A 26,398-nucleotide genomic window follows, 5' to 3' on the forward strand; every position below is an offset into this window, starting at 1 on the left:
GTTCTGACTCATAGTGACCTGTATAGAGTTTCCCAAGGTTGTAAATCTTTATGGAAGCAGAAAGCCTCATCTTTCTCCCATAATTATTCTCTGGCCTTTTAAATATTAGTTATTCTTATTCGTTTTTAATGTACCCCAAAATTAATAACCAGTAAATGTGAAGCTGTTAGGAGACTGCTTTGTTGCCACATATAACAAGATACCTGAAATGTACAATCTGTTTATTTCTTCAGCTGTTAAATATTCTCACTTTCTGCATATAAACGTCTTCATGCTACCTTGAACAGGGAAGGCAGGGTAGAGCACACAAGGCCCACACCTGGCCTTTATAAAATCATTAGTGAATGCATCGTACCTTCATCAATATCAGGAGGAAGGCCTCCAACAAACACCTTTCTAGAGTAGCGTTCCACCCGTTCCCCATTCTGACAGCGAGTGGGAGAACTTAGGCCAGATGACAAGGACTGGTCGCCATGGCTGTCGTCCAGGAAGGCATCTTCAAAGGGAAAGAGAGAAGACCGACCTGAAACAGATGTGGGAGTTTCTACAGTTAAAATGATTTTTCTGGACAACAGATGCTTGATTAGGAGCCCAAAGTTCAGAGTGAAGCACGAAAAAATTATGTCCTAAAACTGTGACTTCCCAGTTGAATAAGTAACTAGCGATTTCCAGATCCAAACAAGTTTATACTGTTTTTGTGGAGATGACTGGCTCAATGTCTCAAGAAGTAGCATCCCAAAATTGCAGGTGTTTTCCTTACTAAAAGATCCCCACTAAAAGATTATCATTACCACTGCTGCTAAGAGTATTCAGGAGTTACTTTTCCTTAGCCCAGTAGGTCTTCACAATAAATGCAATAATCATCACTATTCACAGATTGTAATCTGCTCTTCATGATGACATCAGAGGTTCAGTTCTGAACACTGGCCCTAGTAACCAAGGTAATTTTAAACTCATGACAGGTGCTGACAAACCCTGCTGATAGCGGGACTAAAGATGATTAAGTGTTCCCTGCCACCCAAAGCTACTCCAGTTTGGAAATGTTATTGTTGTTAAGTGCCATCATCGGGTCAGTTTCGGTTCATAGAGACTCTGTATAGGATTTCCAAGGGACAGCTAGAAGGTTTGAACCACCGACCTTGGGGTGCTTAGCCTACAATGCTATATCAGGACTCCCAATTTAGAAATAGGCATCTACAATTATCAAAGGGAAGAGAGAGTAACTATAAAAACACATACATTCAGATGTGGGAGTACATACCTAAACAAGGTCATGATGTCTTTATCCCAATAATCCTGGCTTCAGTACATGAATGACCCACTTAAACACGGGCTGTATGGACAACTTTTACTTGACCTTTCGTTTGTTGTTGTTAATTACTTTCTAATTAGCTCCTACTGTTAGTGATCATGTATACAATTTCCCAGGAGTGGCTGGTGGGTTTGAACCACCAACTGTAGTTAGCAGTGCAGTGCTTATCCTACAGCATTACACCAGGACTTCACTTACTCTTTCATGTTATACCAATTGGCCCTGACTTTACAAGGACTGGATTGAACTAAGCACTGTTGCTGCGGTTGCTAAGTGCCCTTGAGTTGGCTCCAACTGACTCATAGCCTGTACAGGGTTTCTGAAGAGTGGCTGGTGGGTCTGAACCATCCACCTTGCTGTTAGCAGTCCTTGCAGTCAGTAGCTGATCCTACAGCACCACACCAGGACTCCAAATGAGCAACAAATTCACAATCACCATCACTTGCTGCATGTGTGTGTAGCTTTTACATTATTGAAAAGACTTTGGACTTTTTCTTGCACTAAACTCACCTATCAAGTAGATCCAGTAGATTCTGACTCACAGCAACTACCTATAGGGTTCCCAAGACTGTCAATCTTTATAGGAGCAGGCATGCCCAGCTTTCTCCTGTGAGCTGCTGCTGGATTTGAACTACTGACCTTTCGGTTAGCAGCCCAACCCCTAACCCACGCTGACACCAAGGCTCATTTTCTTGCACTAAAGCAAAGCTAAATAAGAACAGTATGCAGCTATTCCTCAACTCACCTACAAAGACAGCTAGGAATGGATCTCGTTCATAACCCAGGGACTGCCTATAGTTCTATCAGTCAAGTGGAAAGAAAATTTATGAAAAGATAATAGAAATACTGTTAATTCTATAGAACAAAAGCGCCTGCTCATTCAGTATGACAATAAGAAAGTCACCAGCAGTTAAAGGTTGTTAATAAATATAACACACAACAAAGACATCTGGCATTACAAAATAAAATCTAAATTTAAAAACAAATATATTTCCTGTTTGAGTCAAAGAGTTCCTGGTAAAACTTTCCACTAGCTTACGCTCTAAAAATGAACTATCCTCAACACTGTAACTTTTAGGGGAAAAAAAGAAAAAGTCCCCTCTAAAATAAATTCATGGAATCCTAGTGTGGTTCTGTCGGGTAAGCACTGAACTGCTAATCGTAAGGTCAGCACTGCTATGAGTAAAAACCAACTTGACAACACTTAACAATAACAACAAAATAAATTCATATGCTGTCTATATAAAAAAAGTGCTTTTCCCATTTAGTCTATCCTGTCTGTCTATATAGCTCTGAAATCTAGCTTATGCGTCACAACAGCCAACTCTTGAAAACAAAATAAAAATAGCCATAGAAAAATAGGGAACATTTCTTTTAAAAAAAAAAAAGGTTACGAGTATAACTGTTTATTTTATGAAAAAACCCAGGTGGTAAAGAAAGGCTGTTTTGATGTTGGAAGTTAATAAATAAAAGAACCGAAGAATTTTTTGTTCAGCCCTCCTCAGCTCATTTGTCACCTCATGCCACCTATCTGTTTTAGCCTAGCAGGAATAAACAACAGACAGCAGATTCTCATCTCTTCATGTCTGTTTTGATCATTGGTGGTAAAAGAAAAAGCTGTGCAGCAGCTAGAGGCAAAATGAGTTTTCTAAAGCCATCCAGAGAGACATTCTCTCATAGACACAAGGTCTGCTTTGCACTCAGTAAATTATGTGCCTTCTGTGTGTCAGGCACATGCCCAAATGAGCATTTTCTACAAAGTGTTCTTATTCCCTCTCTTACCTTCAACCCTAGTAATAAGATATTCTCAGAAAACAAAATTCCAGAGTTTTACAATCCACATTAGAATGTAAAAGGTGCTGAAAAATCTTGTAGTAAAGAAATATTGCCTTAATCCGGCACTTGTTGTTGTGATGTGCCGTGGAGTCGGTTCCGACTCACAGCAACCCTGTACAGGATTTCCAAGGCTGTAAATCTTTACGGGAGCAGAACGCCTCATCTTTCTCCCGCGGAACAGCTGGTAGTTTCAAACTGCTGACCTTGCGGCTCGCAGCCCGATTTGTAACTACAATAATCCAGCACTGTTGTTGTTGTTGTTAAGTGCCATCGAGTCGGTTCCGACCCATAGCGACCCTGTACAGGGCTTCCGAGGGTGTAAATCTTTACGGGAGTAGAAAGCCTCATCTTTCTCCCGCGGAGCGGCTGGTAGTTTCGAACTGCTGACCTTAAGGTTCACAGCCCGATTCGTAACCACTACGCACTACCCAGACTTAAATTTTGGTGCAGTTCTGTATGATAAGCACTAGACTGCTAACTGCAAGGACAACAGTTCAAACCAACCAGCTACTCCTCGGAAACCCTATACAGGGTTGCTGTGAGTCGGAACCGACTGAAATACACACCACAAGATAAAAGAACCCTTTAACATGCATAATTCATTGGAAAACACTAGAGGAAATACTTCTCCAGATTCCAGAAAACCAAACAAACATTTCCCTGCCAAAGTAATCATAATCTGATGGGAGAATAGGCACGTACACAAATTAAAAAAAAAAAAAAAAAAAGGATTAAGTGCTAAGAGAAGACTTTATCAAATGACACAAAAGCACATTTTACTGACCTGGAGATGGGAGAAAAAAGACCATGAAAGTGACTTTATAAAAGGGTAATTTTGAGCAAAATCTGAAGATGGGAGTTTCTGAGGCAAGAACAAAAACACACAGAAAAAGTACTTTCAAAAGAACTCTTGATCTTTCCCTGCAAATTGGCTTCTCCTCCAGAATGGCCTGTTGGTCATTTTTAAGTACTGTCAAGTCGGTCTCAACTCACAGTCACCCTGTATACGGTTACTGAGGAGCAGCTGGTGTGCTTGAACCAACGATCTTGTGGTTCAAACCAACCTTGCGGTCCAGCTCATTAATCCACAGTGCCACACTAGGACTCCAGTATTCCCTGTAATGTTAGTAAAAATTACTATTATCCACACTGCAATTCATCCTTGGTATCTCTGCTTCTCATATTCCAGGGCTAATCCATTTGTTACTAAATCCCAACAATTTAAAGTCAGACTACCATCCTCCCTCATTTGGACTAATAGTCTATAAATCTACTCACAACAGCCTGTCTAGTTTACTGACTTTTACCCACCATGCTTCTACACAAAGCAGCCAAAATTTACATCTGTGAGCATTAATCTGATCATGTAACTACATCCCATACCCCTATCACTAAAACTGCTCAATGACTTCTCATTATTTTTTCAATTAAATACAAAACATCACTATGAACTGTAAGGTCTTTGTCAAATCCAAGGGGATTGGATGTTGTGGTTGTCGTCAAGTGCTATCAAGGCAGTAAGTCATATTGTTGTTATTAAGTGCCATGGAGTCAGTTCCGAGGAATGGCTGGATGCTGGTTGACTTGAACTGCCCAACCTTTTAGCAGTCCAATGCTTACACCAGGAATAATAATGCTAATAAGGTATGAGTGTGGACCATACAAATAAGACACATGAAATCCTAACAAGGGTGTTGACCAGTTTGTCATGCTGTTGTTGTTATTGTTAAGTACCGTGGAGTCGGTTCCAACTCATAGCAACCCTGCACAGGGTTTCCGAGGCTGTAAATCTTTACAGGAGCAGAACGCCTCATCTTTCTCTAGCGGAACCGCTGGTAGTTTCGAACTGCTGACCTTGAGGTTAGCAGCCTGATTCGTAACCACTACACTACCAGAGCTCCTTTTGCCATTCTACTAGACTTAAAATGAACCATCCCAGAGGTGAGCAGAGGGCACCTCATGACCACCAAGAAAGAGGAGTAGGCATAGAGTTCATCTTTTGGACATGGGGTCTCTGAGCTGAGACCATGGAAACAGAGAAAGAAGACTCTAACACTGAGGATGGCAAAATAAGGTGAGAAGCAGTGACAGAAGCAGAGGCAACGGAATTGACTGGAGACCAGTAGGAGACAATGCTTCCTAGCCTGTAGAGTGAGAATGTCGAGGGCCTCTAGGCAGGAGGCTTACTGGCAGAGTGGGGGGCTTCTGGGCACTTAATACAGCAAAAAAAAAAAAAAAGCTTTGTACCAGTTGTCTGAGCAAGGCAGAGGACATGGTGCCTCTGGGCCAAGACCCTGAGAAAGCCTTGTTTATGGGCATGACAGAATAAATTGTCCTGAATGAAGAATCGTATCCAGAATCATTTCTGATTCTGACTACACTTCCCTGTTAAGTGCCGTGGAGTCGTTGGTTTTGACTCATAATTACCCTGTACAGGGTTCCCAAGGAGCAGCTGGTGGGTTTTAACTGCCAATCTTGTGGTTTGTTGTCCAGTGCAGATCCTACAGCACCACACTGGAGTCCACACTTCCCTAATAAACCCCATAATTTAAATTATTATCTGCAAGTTCTGTATAGGCAATGCAACACATTGTCAAATCCAATAGAGAAGTAAAGACTGCCTTGGGAGGGGCAGTTAGTGTTAAATACGTTAAAAAGTTTGGAAAGTGGAAGTATGTCTGACAACTGCCTCATAGGAATCAATTTTGGGCTACAGTAGGTGGCATTGTGGCCTCAGTGGTAGGCTGCTAACCACAGGGTTAGCAGTTCAAACCTACCAGCTGCTCCTCGCTCCTCCAGAATGCTGTAAAGCATGAAATCTGGTGGCTTTTTGCTTGTGAATGCCTAGTTTGTTGTTGCTGTTGTTGTTGTTGCTGTTGTTGTTAAGTGCCACAGAGTCAGTTCCAACCCATAGTGACACTGTAGAGGGTTTCCAAGGAGCGAGTGGTGAGTTTGATTGAACCACTGAACTTATAGTTCAAATGCCTTTGCAGACTGATACATTAACCCACAGGTTTAAGTGTTCAAATGTCAAATTATTCTTGAGTACCTCATGCACCTCTCACAACTGAAATGCCAGTGTTAGATACAGCCAGGCTCAAAGGTACATTCCTGGACACACCACTTAATGGTCACCTAGCTGTGATGTCAGACCCTGAGAGCCTCCAACTGTAAGTTTTCCTATCTGCAGTAGGCCCATCCCTGCTTTCTGTAAACTTGGCATGCATGTGTGATGGATGTGGGAAGAGAGTCCTTTGTGCTATGTGGCCTATAAAAGGTCAACACGTGGAGATAGGCGTCTCTTTGGAAACTCATCATGGTATCTATGATTTCCCTCTGCCGAATGATCTGTCTATGTTTGTCTTATATGTTTACTTTTGTTTAACACTTAGTAAAGACACTGTGTAATGTTTATAAATTTGAAGATGGGATCTCTTTTTCCCTCTGTAACAGGAGAAAGATGAGGCTGCTGCCCTCAGAAACCCTATATAGGGTTGCTGTAAGGTGGAACCGACTCTGTTACACCATCATCACCACCACTACCCCATGGGATGTTAGATACTCCCACTGAGACACTTTTACAACTAGCAATTTTCATCGAGGGAATGGGGTTAGAATGTGAAGAAACCTGCAATCATCCAGATGACAAAGAAATCTTGAACTAGAGCAGTGAAGAGGAAATGAAGATGATGTACAAGACTTTCTGAAACAAAAAGAAATTTCTCTTTATCTAGCTAACATAACCACAGTTTATTTTGGCCAAAAAAAAAAAAGCAAGAGTAGTAAAAATTTGGACAGTTTCATGAACTCCTTATAGGTACTTAAGAACCTTCCCAAGGTTTAAAAATCAACCTCTATTTTATCAGAAGGATTACTCCTCTTTGGGACACAATGGCTCATTGATGTTTCCATAGCCTGAACACCATATATTTCCTTTCACTCTAATTATAAAGTAATGAAGGACTGACTGTCTTGATAACAAATTTAGCCACTTGCTACTGTAAAGGCGTGGATCTAACCCAGAAGACAATAATCAGCCACTGAAATTTTATTTCTCTATATATCCAGCCTGATACAAAACACTGGTATTCTGAGTTATCCAATAGTTCCTTACAGGTATTGGTCAATACAAATCCATCCCTGATGTAAATCATTCATGAGAAAAAAACCAGAATGTAGTCATTCTGTCCAGAAATTAGACAAATAATCTCTTAAAATAGATAACTTAAAGCTAAAGAAACATGTCAAATAGGAGATTTGCAAAGTGCTAGGTAAACAAGGAAGACATACCCAAAATAACTCCTCCCCCGTGAAGCTCCCTTTCCTACAATGTTTGACGGAAAAACACCTGAAGGCCATGCTGGGCTGCCTAAGCCGTTCAACTTCACTTCAGAGCTCTCCTCAAAGCCTCTGTCATCATTCCAGCCACTCCAGGTCACATCAAACCCAGTACTTCCAATCCAGGAGTTCCTAGGTAGTTCAAATGTGTTCCACAATTAGCGGGAAGTCTGGTGATTTTACTTTACCTAGAGGCACCTTAGAAGACAAGCCTATGGAGCTCCTTCCAAAGTTCACAGCCTTGAAAAAGCTATGGAGCACTTCTACTCTGCATACAGCATTACCATGAGTAGGAATCGATCTGATGACAACAGACCACGATGACTTCCAGTCTAAGTCTTACTTTTTCTTCTTGCTATTGTTTTGCTTCAAGTTGATTCATACTCACAGTGACCTTCTGTAAGTCAGAATAGACACATACTTCATTAGGGGTTCAACTGTTAATATTTTGAAAGTAGAGTGCAAAGACCTTTCTTCTGTGCATCTCTGAGTTGGTTTGCAGCAGAGGACATTAACTGTCCCTATGAGTTAGGAGCTCTGGTAGCGTAGTGGTTACGAATCGGGCTGCGGACCTTAAGGTCAGCGGTTCGAAACTACCAGCTGCTCCACGGGAGAAAGATGAGGCTTTCTACTCTCGTAAAGATTTACACCCTTGGAAACCCTGTACAGGGTCACTATGGGTCGGACCCGACTCGATGGCACTTAACAACAACAACAACAACATGAGTTAGTATCACTCACCAGCAGCAGGTTTATTGTTTGGGGGCGGTGTTTAATATTATTTATTGCACCACCCAGGAATGCTTCATCTTAGTCTTGCAAATAGCTCTGAAACTAGTCACTTTGGGGCTTAGTATAATCATATTAGGAAGTATGATTCCCTCAGGAAAATTTTTAAATCCACGGAAGTCAAGATAGTTTCTAGCCTAGGCTCCACTCTGTGACCTTGAACAAGCCACTTATCTCAGTTTCTTTTACATAAGGAGATAGTTGAATTAGATGAATGGTTTTCAAATCTGAGGACAACAGGATCCTTTTTATTACGCAGAAATAGAATATAAAATTCTAATTTGCAAATAGATAAAAATCAATCACTTGGTACAGTGGCCATCTCTTCAGCATCACACAACATCACAGAAGAGTTCACAACTCTTGGTATGTACCCTAAACCTATTCTCTTCCAGTGCCATTTCAATAAGTGGCATCATAATTCACCCAACTGTTCAAACCAGAACCTGGTATCATTCCTGAGTCTTCCTTCTTATTTGCTCTCTACATTCAATTCATTAAATCTATTGAGTCTACCCTCCAGAACAGATCTTTAGTTCTTTGTTTCTTTCCAACTCCATTGTCACTATACAATTCTAAACCACTTCCATCTCTTGCCCAGACTACAGCCATTGTCTTCTAACTTGGAAATCCACCTTCTCCTCTAAACCTACTCCGAAGAACAATTAGAATGCTCTTTGTTGTTGTTGTTGTTTCAAGAGATAAATATGATCACTTGACCCTGCTTTAAAACTTTCAAAAATTTCCTCTTGGACTTGGACTTGGACCAAGATCAAATCCTGACCAGGAGCTAAAGTCCAGCAAGATCAGATTTCCTTCCTTACTCCAACCTCATCTTTTCCTTCCTAAAGTGTTAATACTTTCATTGTGAAAAAAGACAAATTAAAAATTGCCAATGTAACTCTTTTAAGCATACAATTCAGAGACTTTATGTTTACCATGTTGTATGACCATCGTCACTATTTCCAAGAGCTTCCTATTATCCCAAAGAGAAATTCAGTACCCTTTAGTCAATAACTCATTACCCTATAATCCTAGCTCCTGATAAGCACTATTTTTTTTTTTAATTTTTATTGTGAATTGAGCAAAGGTTTACACTTAAGATCATCAGTTTTACATTCAACAAATCATCCATTTTGTTTCATTTCAATGACTGCAATCCCCTCCAAGCAACAACAGTTACCCCACCTCCTCCCTGTGCTTCCTTTCTCCACCCCACACTTCTTTCCACCCCTTCTCAACTTGTCCATAGGTGAGTGTTGCCTTTTTGAATTTGAATGATTGACCATTCCATGGTGAGCGTACCTTACTAGTGTTGCCCCCTCTACCTATCTACTGCTTGACTGTAAAGTGGGTCATTAGGGTAAGTTCCTTTCCAGACCTGACGGCTGGTCAAAGGCCATAGTCTCGGGCTCCTACAGTCTTTCTGACCAATAAGTCCAGTCTTTTCATTAAAACTTGGAAAATAAAACAAAAATAAACAAGCACTGTATTAAGCTTTACTTGACAGTTAACACAGCAAATTGGTTTTCCAATCATTAATTCATAAACAAATTGTTCTGCACTAATGGTTGCTATCCCTGCAATGTGTCAAAATGCTCCCAATTTCTTGATTTTCCAGTTTCCATTCATTCAGCTCGTCTGTGTCTCCCTGCCTTCTAATCTTTGGTTTTGAGCAAATGTCCTTTTGATCTCATATAGTTAAATGTCCTTTTGATCTCATATAGTTGATTGTTCTAGGAAGCAAATTTCTCACAGCTGTTACTGTTTATTTTATACGCCAGTCTATCATTTGGCTGGAGTCCTGGTGTGGCTCTCTGGGCTAATGCATCACAGAGCCACACCAGGACTGCAAAGTCATCTGAACTGCAAGGTCAGTAGTTCAAGTTCACCAGCTGATCCTTGGAAACCCTATACAGGGTAGCTATGGGTCGGAATTGACTCAACGGCACTTAACAACAACAACATTTGGCTGGTGTGGCCTCCAGTGGTATCTTGACTTTGAAGTTAGAATTTCACCTTAGCGCAATAATCTGGGATATGAGTAGGGGTTCCTCCAGACTAGTTCAGACCAGTAAGTCTGGTGTGGTTTTCTTTTGGAATTTGAATTTTGTTTCACAGTTTTATCTGTTTGAATCAGGACCTTCTATTATGGTGCTGATCAGCACAAACAGTAGTGGCACCATCTTCTCATCTCAGGTTAAAGGAGACTGAAATTCATCTGGGTCATTAATCCTTTGGCCTAAGTGCTTCCTTGTTGTTGTTAAGTGCCATAGAGTCCGCTCTAACTCATATCAACCCTGTTTAGGAACATCTGATGAGTTTTACCCACCAATCTTGTGGTTCAACCCAACCTGGCAGTAGAGTACTTATCCTACAGACCCATACCAAGACTCCTTGAATCTTCCAGTTATCTTCACACTCCTCTGCTCCAGGTGGGAAGAGTTATTTCTCAAATGTCCCCTTTTAAGAACCTGGCTGATACTCACCAGGCAAAGATGTAGAACATTTTTGTTTTTACGAATTGGGTTTTGCCAATTGACCTAGATCACCCTGAGACTATGGTCCATAGCCTTTAAGTCCAGGAGTTCAGTTTTGATGTCTAACCAGTTTCTCTGTGTCTCATGTGCTCTACTATAGATGAGTATATGTATGCAGCATTTACCTTCCAAGCCTATCTTATGAAATGTGCAAAGATCTGGAGTTAGAAAACCAAAAAGGAAGAACATGCTCAGTATTTCTCAAGCTGAAAGGACAGAGGAAAAAAATTCAAGCCTCAACTCGCAATACTGAAGGATTCTTTGGGTAAAACATTGAATAATGCAGAAAGCATCAAATGAAGATGTAAGCAATACACAGAGTTACTGTATGTATGGTTAATGTTCAACCATTTCAACAGGTAGCATAAGAGCCAATGGTACTGAAGGAAGAAGTCCAAGCTGCACAGAAGGCACTGACAAAGAATAAGGGTCTAGTAATTCATGGAATACAAACTGAAATCTTTCAACAAATTGATGCAGCACTGGAGGCTGCACTAAACAATGCCAAGACAATTATCTGGCCAACTGATAGGAAAAGATCCATATCTGTGCACATCCCAAAGAAACGTGACCCAACGAATGTGGAAATCATTGTACAATATAATTTATATCCCATGCAGGTAAATTTTGCTAAAGATAACTCAAAAATAGACAACCAGCATATTCTGATGAGATCAAAAGAAGATGTTTCCCATACAACTTAAACCAATGGATATATTTAGAAAGTTTTTTTAAGTCATATTTAAACGTATGTTTAAGTAAATTCCGCAGTTACTTTAAGACTATTCCAGTTATACTGCATTTTATGTGTGTTTACAGTGTCAAGTTGTCCAATAAAAATTCTTTAAAAACAACAAAACAAGAGACTTCTCTAAGTTGTAGATACATCAGTACTTTTCTTCAAGTCTTTTTACACATGCAAATCCCTCAATCTTTTCCTTTAAAATAATGCCACGTTTATACCATGTCTGTAGGATGGCATGTCTATACCATGGGATAGCTAATTCTGCCTCCTTGACTTTTGGCATAAAAATCCAACCCCAACTCAGTAAATAGATTTGTTTTATTGGATTTTAGAACTTCCTTTATCATTTAAATGATCCAACTGATGTTGATGGTTTAAATATATGCAGATATATACTTACAACAGTAACTCCAATCATTCTTCACTCACTTACATTGTTTAAAAGAATATTTTATATTCTTCTTGTTGCCCTTTAGCTAGGAAATTCTGTAAAATATCAAGAGGACTGACACTGGCAACTTATGGATAAAAACTTCCCAGAGACCATAAAAACTCAGATGAAATGGAACAACACAACATATACAAGAAGGCTTCAAACAGTTCATGGGAAATTGAATAGGTAATTTATATCATGAACTTTTTAACAGCATTTTAATCAGGTGTACTATTGAAAATATTCAGGCAACAAAAGATCTTTATTTCTTAGACAATTTTCTAATAGAAGTTGCAGGTGTATAGGGAACATATATCAAAACTTATCAAAAATTAAGAATACTCCTAAAAGAAAACTTAAAATTCTTTGGTGTGATTTTGATTTTAGAGGAAAGGTAACATTTGTCTATTGGACACATCTCTAAACTAAAAACGGGTATCAGTCGGTGGGGCATAAACTTGGATATTTAAATATTTACTTTATATATGTTTTTGCTAGCTGCTATCAAGTCAGCCCAAGCCATGGCAAACCCATGAACAACAGTATGAAACTTGGCCAGGTGTGCCATTCCTATCATCAGTTGCAGATCAAACAGCTGAAATGAATAACAGAGTTTTCACTGGCTGATTTTCAGAAGGAGATCACCAGTCCTTTCTTCCTACTTCATATAAATACAGACATTCCAGTGAAACCTGGAATGGTTTCAGCATCACAGCAACATGTAAGTCTCTACTGATAGATGCATGGTGGGTGGGTATGCACATGGTATTCTGGCTGGGAATCAAACTACATTTTCTGCATAGTGGTGGTGGAGTCGGTCCCTACTCATAGCAAGTCTATACAGGGTTTTCAAGGAGTGGCTGGTGAGCTTGAACTACCAACCTTGTAGTTCAAAAACATATTTATTTTTAAATCCTGTTCTTTCACTTGCAATTATTATCCTTGCCTTTTATTACTATTTCAATATACTTAGTTTGCCAAAAACCCTATGCCCAGTACGTGTTTCCCCCATCTGAGCCTTCAGTTAGTTAATGTCCAAGTTTTTCCCTGTTTCCATTACTTGTATCATGAAAGCGTCTTTCTAAAACCTGATGTATCTGTGTTCTCATCCTGTTTCAACAGCCATTTATTAGAACAGCACATACCACCTCACTGCCGTCTTCTCCTCTCCTGTTGGTCCCCACTGCATACATGCTCTAAGCATCTGGTCATGCCAATCTCACTTTGAAGCATTCTTCTAAACTTATTACGTATCTGGAATGCCTTGATTTCTACTCCTTCTCCACCACTGAAATACTGGTACTTCATGAAATTCTATTTCTGGAAGCTTTTCCAAGTCCATTAGAAGAGGTGAAAGATTTCACTGACTTAATTCTTGCTGACAAATCTCAGAAATGTCACAGATATTCCTTTGCTCTCTCTTCCAAATAAGTTTACCAACATAAAAATGTAATGCACAGCATGTGAGTTACAGTTCAAATTCTGCTCTTAATTGTACTCCCACTGCTGCTGAGTTGATTCCAACCCACAGCAACGCTACAGGACAGAGTATACCTGTCCCACTGGGTTCCAAGGCAGTAAATCTTTATGAACTCAGACTACTGCTCTATCTTTCCTCTGCAAAGTGGCTGATGGGTTCAAACTATCTATCTTTGTTGATTAGCCGCTAAGCACCAGGGCTCCTGGCTTCATCATAAGTATGGTAAAGTAACACATGTAAGTTCACTTTTCAGGCTTCTTTGGACAACTGAAAATGTTAATTTGAGGAAAGTGATCAAATATTGACTTAATCCATGATCACATAAAAAAATGAGCACAAGGTAAGCTGCAAGTTCATCAAATTTATACTACTTAGGTTTGGCACAGCTGATAGAACTTAGGCAATGAACATGAGACTGTAACATTGCCTCCTTCATTCCTACATGGCTATGGTGGGGGCAGCTGTTGGTTATGTGCCGTTAAGCCAGTTCAGACTCATAGTGATCCCATGTAGGGTTTCTGAGATGGTACATCTTTGTGGAAGCAGAAAGTCTTATCGTTCCCCACATAGTGGCTTGTGTATTCGAACTGCTGATCATGAAGTAAGCAGCCCATCTAATACCACACTATACTACCAGTGCTCCTTCACATGGAGATATGCTCCTATATTTTAGGGTGAGGACTTTTATTCCTTTTTCACCTTTGGAAATCAAGAGTAAATGAAAGTATGGGAACAAAAAATTTCTGTCTGTTCTCTTTACAGAAAACCAACATTCAAACTTTTAGCTTTCTCATACACACACACATATGTTCATGCTCTTCTTTATCTCTAACAATCAAAGTGCATACTAACAAAGTGCGGGCTTGAGCCATCCCAGGCAGCAGCATTTAGCTTAGCACTTGATGCAGATGATCACGACTTTTGAAAACAACAAAATCAAACTTTTATAAATAAATAGAGAAGGTAACACGGAAAAAAAGAAGGGTTGGTATTTTTCCGCTACTTGTCTGTCGGTGTCATACCGTGGTAGTTTGGGTGTTGCTGTGATGCTGCAAACTATACCACTTATATTTCAATGTCCAAAGTGTCATTCATGGTAGACTGTGGCTAAAAGCAGACAACAGCAGAAAGACGTTTACCTGTGTAGTATTCTATGCAAAGGTATTCTATTGTATGGATCATGGCAAATTATGGGTAACACTGCAAAGAATTCCTATTCCCATGGGAACACTAAACTTGCTCCTGTGGAACCTGTACATAGACCAAGAGGCAGCCACACAAACAGAACAAGGAGATAACACTGTATAGTTTAAAATCAGAACAGTAAGGGTCAGTGTTGTATACTTGCACTTGTTTAAACTGTATGCTGGCTAAATAATGACAAATTCTGGACTATATGAAGAACAAAACATCAGGATTTTTTTAAAAGGCTCATGAACAACCCGTGATATACAGATGATACAACCTTGCTCACTGAAAGTGAAGCACTTACTGTGAATATCAAAGATTGCCTTCAGTATGGATTATACCTCAACATAAAACATCTAGCCTCACAAGTGGAACATAAGCAGAGAAAATATAAAGTTGAGACAGGTTTCCTTTTACTTGGTACCAAAATCTACACCTGTGGAAGCAGCAGTCAAGAAATCAAACGATGTATTTCATTGGGCAAATCTGCTGCAAAAACCTCTTTAAAGGGTTCAAAAGCAAAGAAAGATGTCACCTGGAGGACTGAGGTGTGCCTGAGTCAAGCTATGGTGTTTTTTGATCATCTAATACTCATGAGAAAGCTTGACAATGCATACGAAAGACCGAAGAAACAATCAGTGCCTTTGAATTATGGCAAAGAAAACTGAATATGCCATGGAGTGCCAGAACAAACAAATCTGTCTTGGAAGAAGTGCAGCCAGAATGCTCCTTAGAAGTAAGGATGGCAAGACATTGTCTTATGTACAAGGGTGAGTCAAAAATATCTGCACTCTGGCTGCAGAATTTATTTTAATCAACTTTTAGAAAAGACAAAAACATCATTTTCAACATAATCTCCTTGCTTTTCAATACACATTTTTCATCTTCTGTCAATAAACTTTCATATTCCCTTATGAAAAATGTTTTAGGCTGAGTTTGGAGCCACCAACGCACTGCTGTCTTCACTTCTTCATCAGAGATGAATCTTCAACCTCAAAGAGCTGCTTTCAGGGGACCAAACAGGTAAAAGTCCAATGAAGCAAGATCAAGACTATAGGGAGGATGCTTTAACATCTCAAAATGAGGTTTTTGCAGTGTCTAGCATGTGAGCAGAGGTGTGTGGACATGCAAGATCACCACGCCCTTGGGTGGCAGTCCTCTGCATTTAATTCAAAGGCTAAGCTTCAGCTCTTCAGTGAGCAGCTCACTGTAAGGAGCTCTGTTGATTGTTGAACCTTTTTCCTGATAGTGTTCTAATACTGACCCTTGAGAATCCCAGAGAACTGCAAGCATCAATTTTCCAGTTGACAGTTGACTTTTGAACAGCGATTGAGGATATTTCCATTTTATACTCCGCTGTTTACTCTCAGGCTCGTAGTGATGAATCTATGCCTCGCCACTAATAATGATTTTTTAAAGAACCTTTCACCTTTCTTCGAGTAATGGTCCAAATTTTGTCTGCAGATGTCCAGGTTCACACCTGCACAGCAGTGACCTTGAGTGGAAAGCACTGATAAGACAGTGTAGCCAACAGAAGCTTTAAAAACCAGAGTGCAGATAAGCTTTGACTCACTCTCATATTTTAGACATTTTACCAGGAGGGAACAATCCCTGAAGAAGGATATCATGCTTAGTACAGTAGAAGGTCAATGAAAAAGATGAAGATCCTCAATGAGATAGCTGACCCAGTGGTTACAACAGCAGGCTCCAACATAACAATGACTGTGAGGATGATACAGATGTTCAGTGTTTTACTATGTTGTACCCAAGGTTGCTATGAGTTGGAACTCACTCAACATCACCTAAGAACATATTTAGGGAACAACAGTGTTAATTATAAGAGGCAACTGTCCTCAAGTAACAGTGTTAAGCAGAAGTAACTATCCTTATCTTCAGTTGAAGAACTAGGGAATACAGAAAAGACAGGATGACTGCAAGCAACAGAAGCAGAGAAAAATACTGCAGTCAAGACCATGGGACAAGACTTCTGGGAAGGGGTAAGGCTTGAGCTAGTAGTGAAATAGGAATAAAATCCAAAGTAAGCCCACTGGTGATGAACTGATTCCAACTCATAGGGATCATACAAGACAGGGTAGAACCGACCCTTAGGTTCAAATTGTTACAGAAGTGGACTGCCACTTTTTTCTCCCGTGGAGTGAATTCAAACAACCAACCATTTAGCTAGGAGCTGAACCACTGTGTAACCACTGCTCCAGCAGGGCTCCTTGAAGTTTCTAAGAATGTTGTTATTGTTGTTAAGTGCCATCAAGTCATTTCCGACTCATAGCAACCCTGTATACATAGGGTTTCTGAGTAACGGCTGGTGAAGTTGAACCGCCAACTTTGCGGTTTAAATAGACCTAGTAGTCCAGTGCATTAACCCGGAGCACCACATCAGGACTCTAAGGTTTATAAGGATAGGCCTTTGATAAATAACTGAGAGGAAAGGAGACAATATTTGCAATGACCAGACAACAGGAAAGCTCCTGTATTGTCAGGGCAAGGAGAAGTGGGAAAATGAAAGCTAGGTATGACAGGAGGCAGATTAGGCTGGTGACACAGGAAGAGGTCAGATATGGGGATCCTGAATAGGGACCCTGTGGGTAACATGAACAAATTAGTGTTTCAAATTGATGAAGTAGTGAAAATGGGAAGGAAAGGGAGGGTCCTAAGAAACTGGACGACAGACCTGGTGACTGATGACTGGTTAAGAAGAGCAGAGCTCAGCCCCTTAGGTCCACCCTCCAAATACTGTCCAGTTACCACTGTAAAAAGTGCATTTTCTATTCCTTCCTGACAGTGATTGATTTTCTAGCAACATGAAAGAAAAAAAAGTATGTTACAAAATGATTCCTAGTAATACTATTTTTTGTAATTCCAATTTCTTTAAAAAAATGAAGTAAAATCCTTTACACAGTGTTTTTTTAATGGCTAAAAAATAATCAACTACATACACAAATGTTTTTCCTGTTCAGGATGTTTCAAAGCAAAAGTTACTATATGATTCCATTAGAAAAGGTTTCAATGGTAACTCAAATACATACTGTTATTGTTCAATGCTGTTGAGTCAGTTCTAACTCATAGCGACCCTGTATAGGGTTTCTGAGGAGCAGATGGTGGGTTTGAACAGAGGAGCCTGTGGTTCGCAGACTAGTACTGATCCTGGAGTGGCACACCAGGTATTCATACTAGGTTCTGCCAATATTCATTCAAGGATTTCTGGTGTGGCGCTGTGAGTTAATGTGCTGGACTGCAAAGTCGGTTTGAACCACAAAGTCGGTGGTTCAAGCTCACCAGTCGCTCTTTGGAAACCCTATTAGAGGGTCAGTATGGGTCAGAACTGACTCGACGGCACTTACCTACAAACAATAACAATATTCATTCACAAATGTGGAATAAATAATAAATACAATGATAACTTAATATCATTATCTTCTCTTCAGGATTCAACTACAAAAACAGAGACAGTCTAATGAGTGGCAAACATCATCAAATAAGCAGCCAAAAGACATAGACTCTTGGCTCAGAACTCAAGATCCCACAAGTGAATGACAACATCTCTTTTAGTTTCTTTAAATACTACTTACAAGGAACTCTGGTAGCATAGTGGTTATGAATCGGTTGCTAACCTCAAGGTCAGCAGTTCAAAACTACCAAGTGTCCCGTGAGAGAAGGATGAGGCTTTCTGCTCCCATAAAGATTTACAGCCTCAGAAACCCTGTACAGGGTCACTATGAATCAGAACCGACTCCACGGTGCACAACAACAACACACTTAGAGAAGGCTTTTAGTTTACAGGGGAAGGTTTTTCACTTTCTTTTTTTTTTTTTTTAACTAGAATTTTACAACTCTGAAGTCAGACAAGACTGGTTTTATTACCTCGTAATTTACAGATGACAATACCAGACCAAAGTGATAATGCAGCGATTACAACCTAGTTGTTTGACCATAAATCCCAAACTCTCTACAGAACATTATCTATTTTACAATAATGTTAGAACCAATTAACACATATGAAAATATTCTAGAAAGGTCACAAGCATTACACAAAAGAAAGTTATATTATCTTGCTTGATTGTGACCAAGATAGAAACAAGATTCTATGGAACTTTATGCCTATACAATTTTGGGACCCCTCTTTAAGAAAAAAAGAACAGAAAAATTAGGTAAAGGGGCCCATACAAATTAGGGTCCCTCAAATATAAACTTCATTTAGCTTCAGAGTAAATCTACTTTAGGACTCAACAACAACAACAAGAAACATGCAAAGTCTAACAGTAAGAATGAGCGCCCTTCCAAAATTTCCCTTTACTTTCTAAATACAATGAAACGAACATAGGAGATACTGGGCAGAAAAATATACACGCTTGACCTTTATTTCCTCAAGTTTATTCATGACAGCTACATAAAAAACAAGTAATAAGAGTCTTCATCATGTCTTTATTATGACTAAAAGAATAAATTACAAGCTAACAACAAAAATAACAAAACTGATGAAAATCATTTCTCTAAAATAATTAAGTTAGAATGTCAAACCATACAATTATGATTTTACACACAGGCACACACAAATACTCACACACTCATATTTACTTATAATTTGGCAAGTAAAATATCTCATTTAAAAAAAAAATTTTTTTTACCTCGTCTTCGCCCATAGCTCCTGGCTGCATGTAAACACAGAAGAAAACCATGGGTATAGGTATGTATCAAAATGGTGAATTCAGAAAGAAATATATATATATATTTTTAATCACACAAACCTTTTCTAAAGTTTCTCAGAATTAATTATTCTGGAGATATTGGTCAACTTGACTGCAGACATATATTTCTAAAACTTTTATGAATTGCAAGTTAAATAACAATCTTACGGAGAAACTCAACTGGTTATGGCCACCACTGGGACAGCAGGGCCTACTAGCTGACATACAAATAAACAGTTGTTTTGTTTTTTTTCTTTTTAAATCCTTACTTATAAATCTTCATTTGTATTTCACATTACAATCAGACATCACTTAAAATTGTTATAGTTTGTAATTAAAAACTATAGTTCATGGTGGTTATTCGACATTTCTTAACACACATATTTCAGAATCCCCTGAAAGATTTATACAAGTTTCAATATAGTCAGCTCTTGTTTTAGAGTCCTAATGTGATACTGAAGGATTTGTACTGGATTGTTAACTGCAAGATCGACAGTTCAAACCCACCACTTGCTCCTCGGAAACCTTATACAGGGTTGCCATGTGTTGGAACCAACTCAACAGCACTTAACAACAGCAACAAAGCTTCTGCTTTACCAAATGTGTTTCTATAAAGTTCTCAGTTAAGTTTCTATGACAATCACCATCTATTTCCCTTATATCACAGATGAGGGAAATGATCTTTTTTATCTAGTAACTGAACTGAAAGAGTAGCAATAAGATACGTGATTCACCCATGTCATACTGAAGAATATTGTTTTTTGAAGATATTCCCCACCCTTCCAACTCAAGTCTCACAGAATGTGTTGTTACAGTGTTTAACAGAATTACACTGTGGTATCATATATCGCTAGGAGATTCTGTCATCCAAAATTATTTTCAGAGTGGAAAGTTGCTTAGATTTTAAATGTCAGGTTCTGTAAACGCGTATGACGATTCTCTTTAATTCACTTAATTCAAGAACAAAATGACATAAAATTAGCTCATATTTAAAACAAAAGATAACTGTGGGTTACATTTGCAGTAGTCCTGGTGTGGCATGGACTGTTAGCAATGAATTATTAGCCACAGTTTGGTAGTTCACCAGTCACTCCTCAGAAACCCTATACAGGGTTGCTATGTGTTGGAACAGACTTGGTGAAACTTCACAACAACAACAATTTGAAGTATAAGGCATTAAAAAAAGAAAACTATTTCTCTCCTAGGAAAAGAATTCTGAATTTTAAGTCATATAGTTAAAATAACATTAGGTATTTTTGCTTTGTTCATTTGTAAAATAGAAGATGTAAATGGGGAGGAAGTAAAATAGCTATTGTTACAGGGATGGGATTATAATCAATGAGATGAAACAAAGTGTATGATTTGTTGAATGTAAAACAAATGATCTTGTCTGTACACACAGTCATTTAATTCACGATAAAAAGTTAAAACGTAAAATAAAATAATATTTAGTCAATCTGCTCTGTTACTACTTTTCTTTAGACACCGTGCCTCTAAACATTTGACCTCTTCACTCTTCCACTACTAAAATATAAAAAAGAAGTATAGAGTTCAAGCATACTTCTCCCTAATTCCTCCCATCACACCTCAGTTTAAAAAAAACCCCAGTTTTTCTAAATTTATATAGCAATGACTATTTACATCATTTACAAAGGAGACTGTTGTTGCTAAGTGCCACCGCGTTGGTTACAACTCACTGCAGTGCTGTAGCCATCCTGTATAGGGTTTCCAAGGAGCGGTTGGTGGGTCTGAACCGCCAATCTCTGGTTAACAATCTAGCGCTTATCCTACAGTGCCACACCAGGACTCATATAAAAAGAAGATACATTCTAATAAAAGTTTAAGGGACAGTGTACATTAATTGGGACCTGGAATTAGACTCCTGACAAAGAACATAATAAATGGTAATTAGCTTCCCAGGTTAGACCCAAAGTTTGCGTTATCCATAGTGATATAGGTTGTTAAAGATTTAATTGTGTCCCCCAACCCCAAAAATGCCATAAATCCTAGCCTCTATGTCTGTGATCATAATTCCATTTGGGAATGGTCTTTGCTAATATATGCAGGATTAGTGTAGAGCGTGTCTTGAATTAATACCTTTTGAGAATGAAAGAGATTAAACAAACAAGTCCAAGAAGCAGAGATGTGGGGAAGAAAGATCCAAGTCACACGAAGACTGCTCAGGGGCAGCAGCTCAGAGAGACAAGAACCGTCCTCGCATCGACAGAAAGAAAACGCCATCACCTAGAGCTTGCAGCCTGAAATCAGACTTGCAGCCACCTAAATAGTGGGAAAAAGGAGTCCCGGTATCGTAGTGGATTACTGGCTGAGTTGTTAACCACAAGGTTAGCAGTTCAAATCTACCAGTTGCTCCATGGGAGAAAGATGAGGCTTTTTGCTCCCATGAAGATTTACAGCCTCCATTAGACTTAGCTTCAATGGCTTGGTGATCAGAACAACTAGAGGAAGATAAAGAAATTTGATACAGGAAACATGTGCAAATTGCTACAATTTGATGAACTTGACCTATACATATGGATGTAGTAGCTTAAAATACCAACCAAAAGGAAAGGAGTCTTCAAATCAATGATCAAACCTATCCCCTCTGTACACAGGGTTGATAGGAATGGGCAACTTAGACATTGGCTACCTAAAATGGGGGGGTGGGGGAGAGGAGATATTAAGGCACGAAGTGGCTGACTTACAAGTTTTCGAGAGAGTTTATTTTCACAGTGTGTGGGGGGAAGGTAGAATCCCCACTGGATAGTTTTGATCTTGTCTAGATGGGTCTGGTAAAAGGAGATGGGGATAAGATTCTTATGATTCAATAAGCAAGTAATTGTTATCATGACTAATTGCGATTGTCACAATTATAAAGGTAGAAGTTTTGTACCATAATGTGGGGAGTAGTTAATCTAACACTCCAGGAACACAGTACCCTAGGACCATCAAGGGAGAAGAGCGGGAGAGGAATGCAGGACCCTATCATGAGAAGCAGTGACACCAGAGATGGAGGCAGAGATGAGGACATGGAGAGAGGAAGCAGTTGAGGACTCCAGACTCATGAAACAGAAAGGCTGCATGCTGGTTGGGGGGGGGGGGGGAAGAGGCTTGCAGGGTGTGCCCTTTGGTAGATTGTATATTCCTGAGTATTTTGTGTACATTAAAAAAATAATAATAATAGAGGGAATAGAAGCAAATTCCTGTTGAATGATGATGTGTGGAGGGGATTGTAATCATTGCGATGAAACAAAATACTATAGAATGAGTATAAAACCGATGTTCTTCCATGTAAACTATCATTCAATTCACAATAAAAGCTTAAAAAAAAAAAAAAATATATATATATAGCCTCAAAACTCGTATACATGGTTGTTATGAGTCAGAACTGACTCAGTGGCACACAACCGTTACCACCATCAAACTGTGAAGAAATACATTTCTGTTTGTTAAAGCCACCCATTTACGGTATTTCTATTATAGCAGCACTAGATAACTAAGGCAGAATTTGGTGCCAGAGGATGGGATACTGTTCTAACAGATACCCGAAATGTAGAAGTGATTTTAAAATCGCATACTGGGTAGAGGTTGGAAGGATTTTAAGGTGCCTAGTATTAAAAGTCTAATTTGTCTCAAAGAGACTGTGGTAGAATTAGGGATGTCAAAGGCAATCTAGTGAGGGAGCTCAGCAGAAAGTGAGGAAAGCTATAGGAAAAGTCTTTACCATCTTAAAGAATATATATGGCACCAGCAACAGAATGTTGCCAGAACTGTGGACATTGAATGTGCTACTAAGGAGGCTTTAAAGGAAAATTATTAACAAGTGATTGGACAACAGAGGGAGGGTAATGTTTTTCATGCAAAGAACTTGTATGGATTATGTTGAAATGTTTGGTATAAGATAGAACTTGTAAGTGATGAACTTGGATATCTTGTTGAGATTTCTAACCAAGACCGTGAAGGGGCCACATAGTTTCTTCTTGCCACTTACAGCAAAATGTGAAAACAATAGACTTAAAAATGAACTATGGGGAGAGGGACCGTGTGCTGAAGACCTGGGGGGTACGGGGGAAGGATTGCATGGAGGGAACTGTAACCATGACAATGAGACGATATATGATAGAATGAATGTAAAACTAATGTTCTCCCATGTAAACGATCACATAATTCACAATAAAACATTTAAGAAAAAAAAATGAACTGTGCAAAAAGAAAACCGAATGTAAAGATTCGGAAAATTCTGTTGTACAAAATAAGGATATGTGTCCCAGAATTTTCATCAAGAACATGGCTACATAAACTTTTGTTAAAAAGATCAAGCCTGTGACTAATGTACCTAACCAATTGCCACAGCAGAAAATCCATCAGCTTAACTTGAAGAGGACAGAAAAAAGGGAAGTAGAGAACACTGCCAGCCTGTTGTAATTCTAAAGGTAGGAAACTGGCCAAAGGAGCTGTATCTGTTGTTTCCCCAAGACAAGGACCATCCCTGAAGCAGCCTGAAGATGAGCAGAACTACAGGAAGGAGTCTGGGAAGCAGGGTCTTAACAGTTTCGAAGTTTCAATGTCACAGTCTCCTGGTCTCACAGGGTAGGGGCATAGCATGCCAGGTTTAAAAGAGTCTGATTTTTGCCAACTTGATTCCAGGGGGATGGGGCTGTCACCCAAAGCTGAGGGAGTGGGTTCTCATGCCCAGGGGCAGAAGAAAGGGTTTGCTGGGGCTGAAGAGTTGGGGTTGCCACTCAGACTAGGAGAATGGGGCCACCCAAAGCTGAGGGAGCATCTGGGTGAATCTGGAAGGCAGAGCTGAAGCCTGCCTATTCTAGTCTCCATCTAGAACGGAGAGAATGGCCAACATACAGAGTCTGGAGGGTATGGCCATTGCTGAGATGGTTCCCACAAACAATGAATTCTTTTCAAACACTGAGATCTAACGTAAATTGTTCTGTTGGGTTTCGGACTTGTTTAATGCCTGTTCTTTCTTCTTTCCCTCCAATTTCTCCCATTTATAACAGAAATGTCTACCTGTACCTGTTTTACCATTGCACCTTGGAAATAGAAGATGTGTAACCTAGGCTCACAGATAATGAGGGATTTTGCGTCAGGATGCTATACGGTTAAAGTAGCACCTATATTTGACTTAGATGATTCAGAAGATGAGATTTCAGATTTCTTTTAGATGGAGCAAATGTGTTTTGTATGTGGGAAGGGCATGAATTGAGGGAAAGGGACAAAGAGTAGAACTTTATGGATTTAATATGTTTTAAATCCCAGCTTTTATGCCTATGGTTCCACCACTCATCTATCAGTTTGTCGTATTGTGGTGGCTTGTGAGTTGCTGTGATTCTGGAAGCTATGCCAATGGTATTTTAAATACCAGCAGGGTCACCCATAGTATGTACAGGTTTCAGATGAGCTTCCAGATGCAGAGAGACTAGGAAGGAGAGACGAACTACTTCCAAATATTTAGTCACTGAAAACCTTATGAATAGCAGAGAAACACTGTCAGATATAGTGCCGGAAAATGAGCTCCTCAGGTTGGAAGGCACTCAAAATGCGACTGGGGAAGAGCTGTCTCCTCATAGTAGAGCTGACCTTGATGACATGAATGGAGTAAAGCCTGTGGGAGTAAAGCCCTCGGGACGTTCATTTGCTGATGGAGCACAACTCAAAATGAAGAGAAAGCACTATAAACATCTATTAATAATTGGAACACGGAATATACAAAGCATGAATCTAGGAAAATTGGAAATCGTTAAAAATAATACGTATACACATCGGTATTTTAGGCATTTTTGTTGTTAAGTGCCATTGAATTGATTTCGACCCATAGCAACCCTGTATAGGGTATACAGGGAGCAGCTGGTGAGCTTGAACCATCGACCTTGCAGTTCAAATGACTTTGTAGTCTGATGTTTTAACCCATAGTACCACACCAGTAGTGAGCTGAAATGGACTGGTATTGGCCATTTTGAATCTGACAACCACATGGTTTACTACGCCAGGAATGACAAATTGAAGAGGAATGGTGTTGCATTCATTGTCAAAATGAACAGATCCAGATCAGTCATGAGGTGCAACACTGTCTGTGATAGGATAGTATACATGCGCCTACAGGAAAGACCATAAAGAGCTCTGGTAGCGTAGTGGTTATGAATCAGGCTGCTAACTCCAAGGTCAGCAGTTCGAACTACCAGCTGTTCCGTGGGAGAAAGATGAGACTTTCTGCTCCTGTAAAGATTTACAGCCTCGGAAACCCTGTACAGGGTAACTGTGAGTCAAAACCGACTCCACGGTACTTAACAACAACAGGAACAGGGAAGGCCAGTAAATACCACTATTATTCAAATTTATGCACCAACCACTAAAGCCAGTGAGGATGAAATAGAAGAATTCTACCAACTTCTTCAATATAAAATTGATAAAACATGCAATCAAGATGTATTGATCATTATTGGTGATTGGAATCCAAAGGTTAGGAACAAAGAGGAAGGATCAGTAGTTGGAAAATATGGCCTTGGTAATAGAAATGATACTGGAGATCACATGATAAAATTCTGCAAAACCAATGATTTGTTCATTTCAAATACCATCTTTAAACAGCATAAGAGACAATTATATACATGGATCTCACCAGATGAAATACACAGAAAATCAAACTGACTACATCTGTGGAAAGAGATGGTGGAAAAGCTCCATCTCATCAGTCAAAATAAGGCCAGGGACAGATTGTGGAACAGACCATCAATTGTTCACATACAAATTCAGACTGAAGCTGAAGAAAATTAAAAGAAGTTTACCAGAACTAAAATATGATCTTGAATATATCCCACCTGAATTTAGAGATCATCTGAAGAACAGATTTGATACATTGAACACTAAAAATGGAAGACCAGAAGAGTTTGGGATGACATCAAGAACATCACACATGAAGAAACCAAAAAGTCATTAAGAAGACAAGAAAGAAGGAAAAGGTCAAAATGGATGTCAGAAGAGACACTGAAACTTGCTCTCCAGCATAGAGATGCTAAAGC

The 26,398-nt window shown here is 39.4% G+C and overlaps 1 protein-coding gene across 3 annotated transcripts in view; it reads right to left on the minus strand.

Annotated features, from left to right (window-relative positions):
• Positions 1–26,398, minus strand: part of CPEB3 (cytoplasmic polyadenylation element binding protein 3) — a 298,968-nt gene that overhangs the window by 98,605 nt on the left and 173,965 nt on the right. For 2 of the 3 annotated variants that reach the window (XM_006831138.1, XM_006831139.1), the window contains exon 5: positions 356–523. In XM_006831138.1, coding sequence (XP_006831201.1) covers positions 356–523 — 168 coding nt within the window. The remainder of the gene's footprint in view (positions 1–355; positions 524–26,398) is intronic. The other variant, XM_006831137.1, reaches the window with a different exon arrangement.

The sequence above is a fragment of the Chrysochloris asiatica genome, unplaced genomic scaffold (assembly GCF_000296735.1).
Source record: "Chrysochloris asiatica unplaced genomic scaffold, ChrAsi1.0 scaffold00003, whole genome shotgun sequence".
Taxonomy (NCBI): domain Eukaryota; kingdom Metazoa; phylum Chordata; class Mammalia; order Afrosoricida; family Chrysochloridae; genus Chrysochloris; species Chrysochloris asiatica.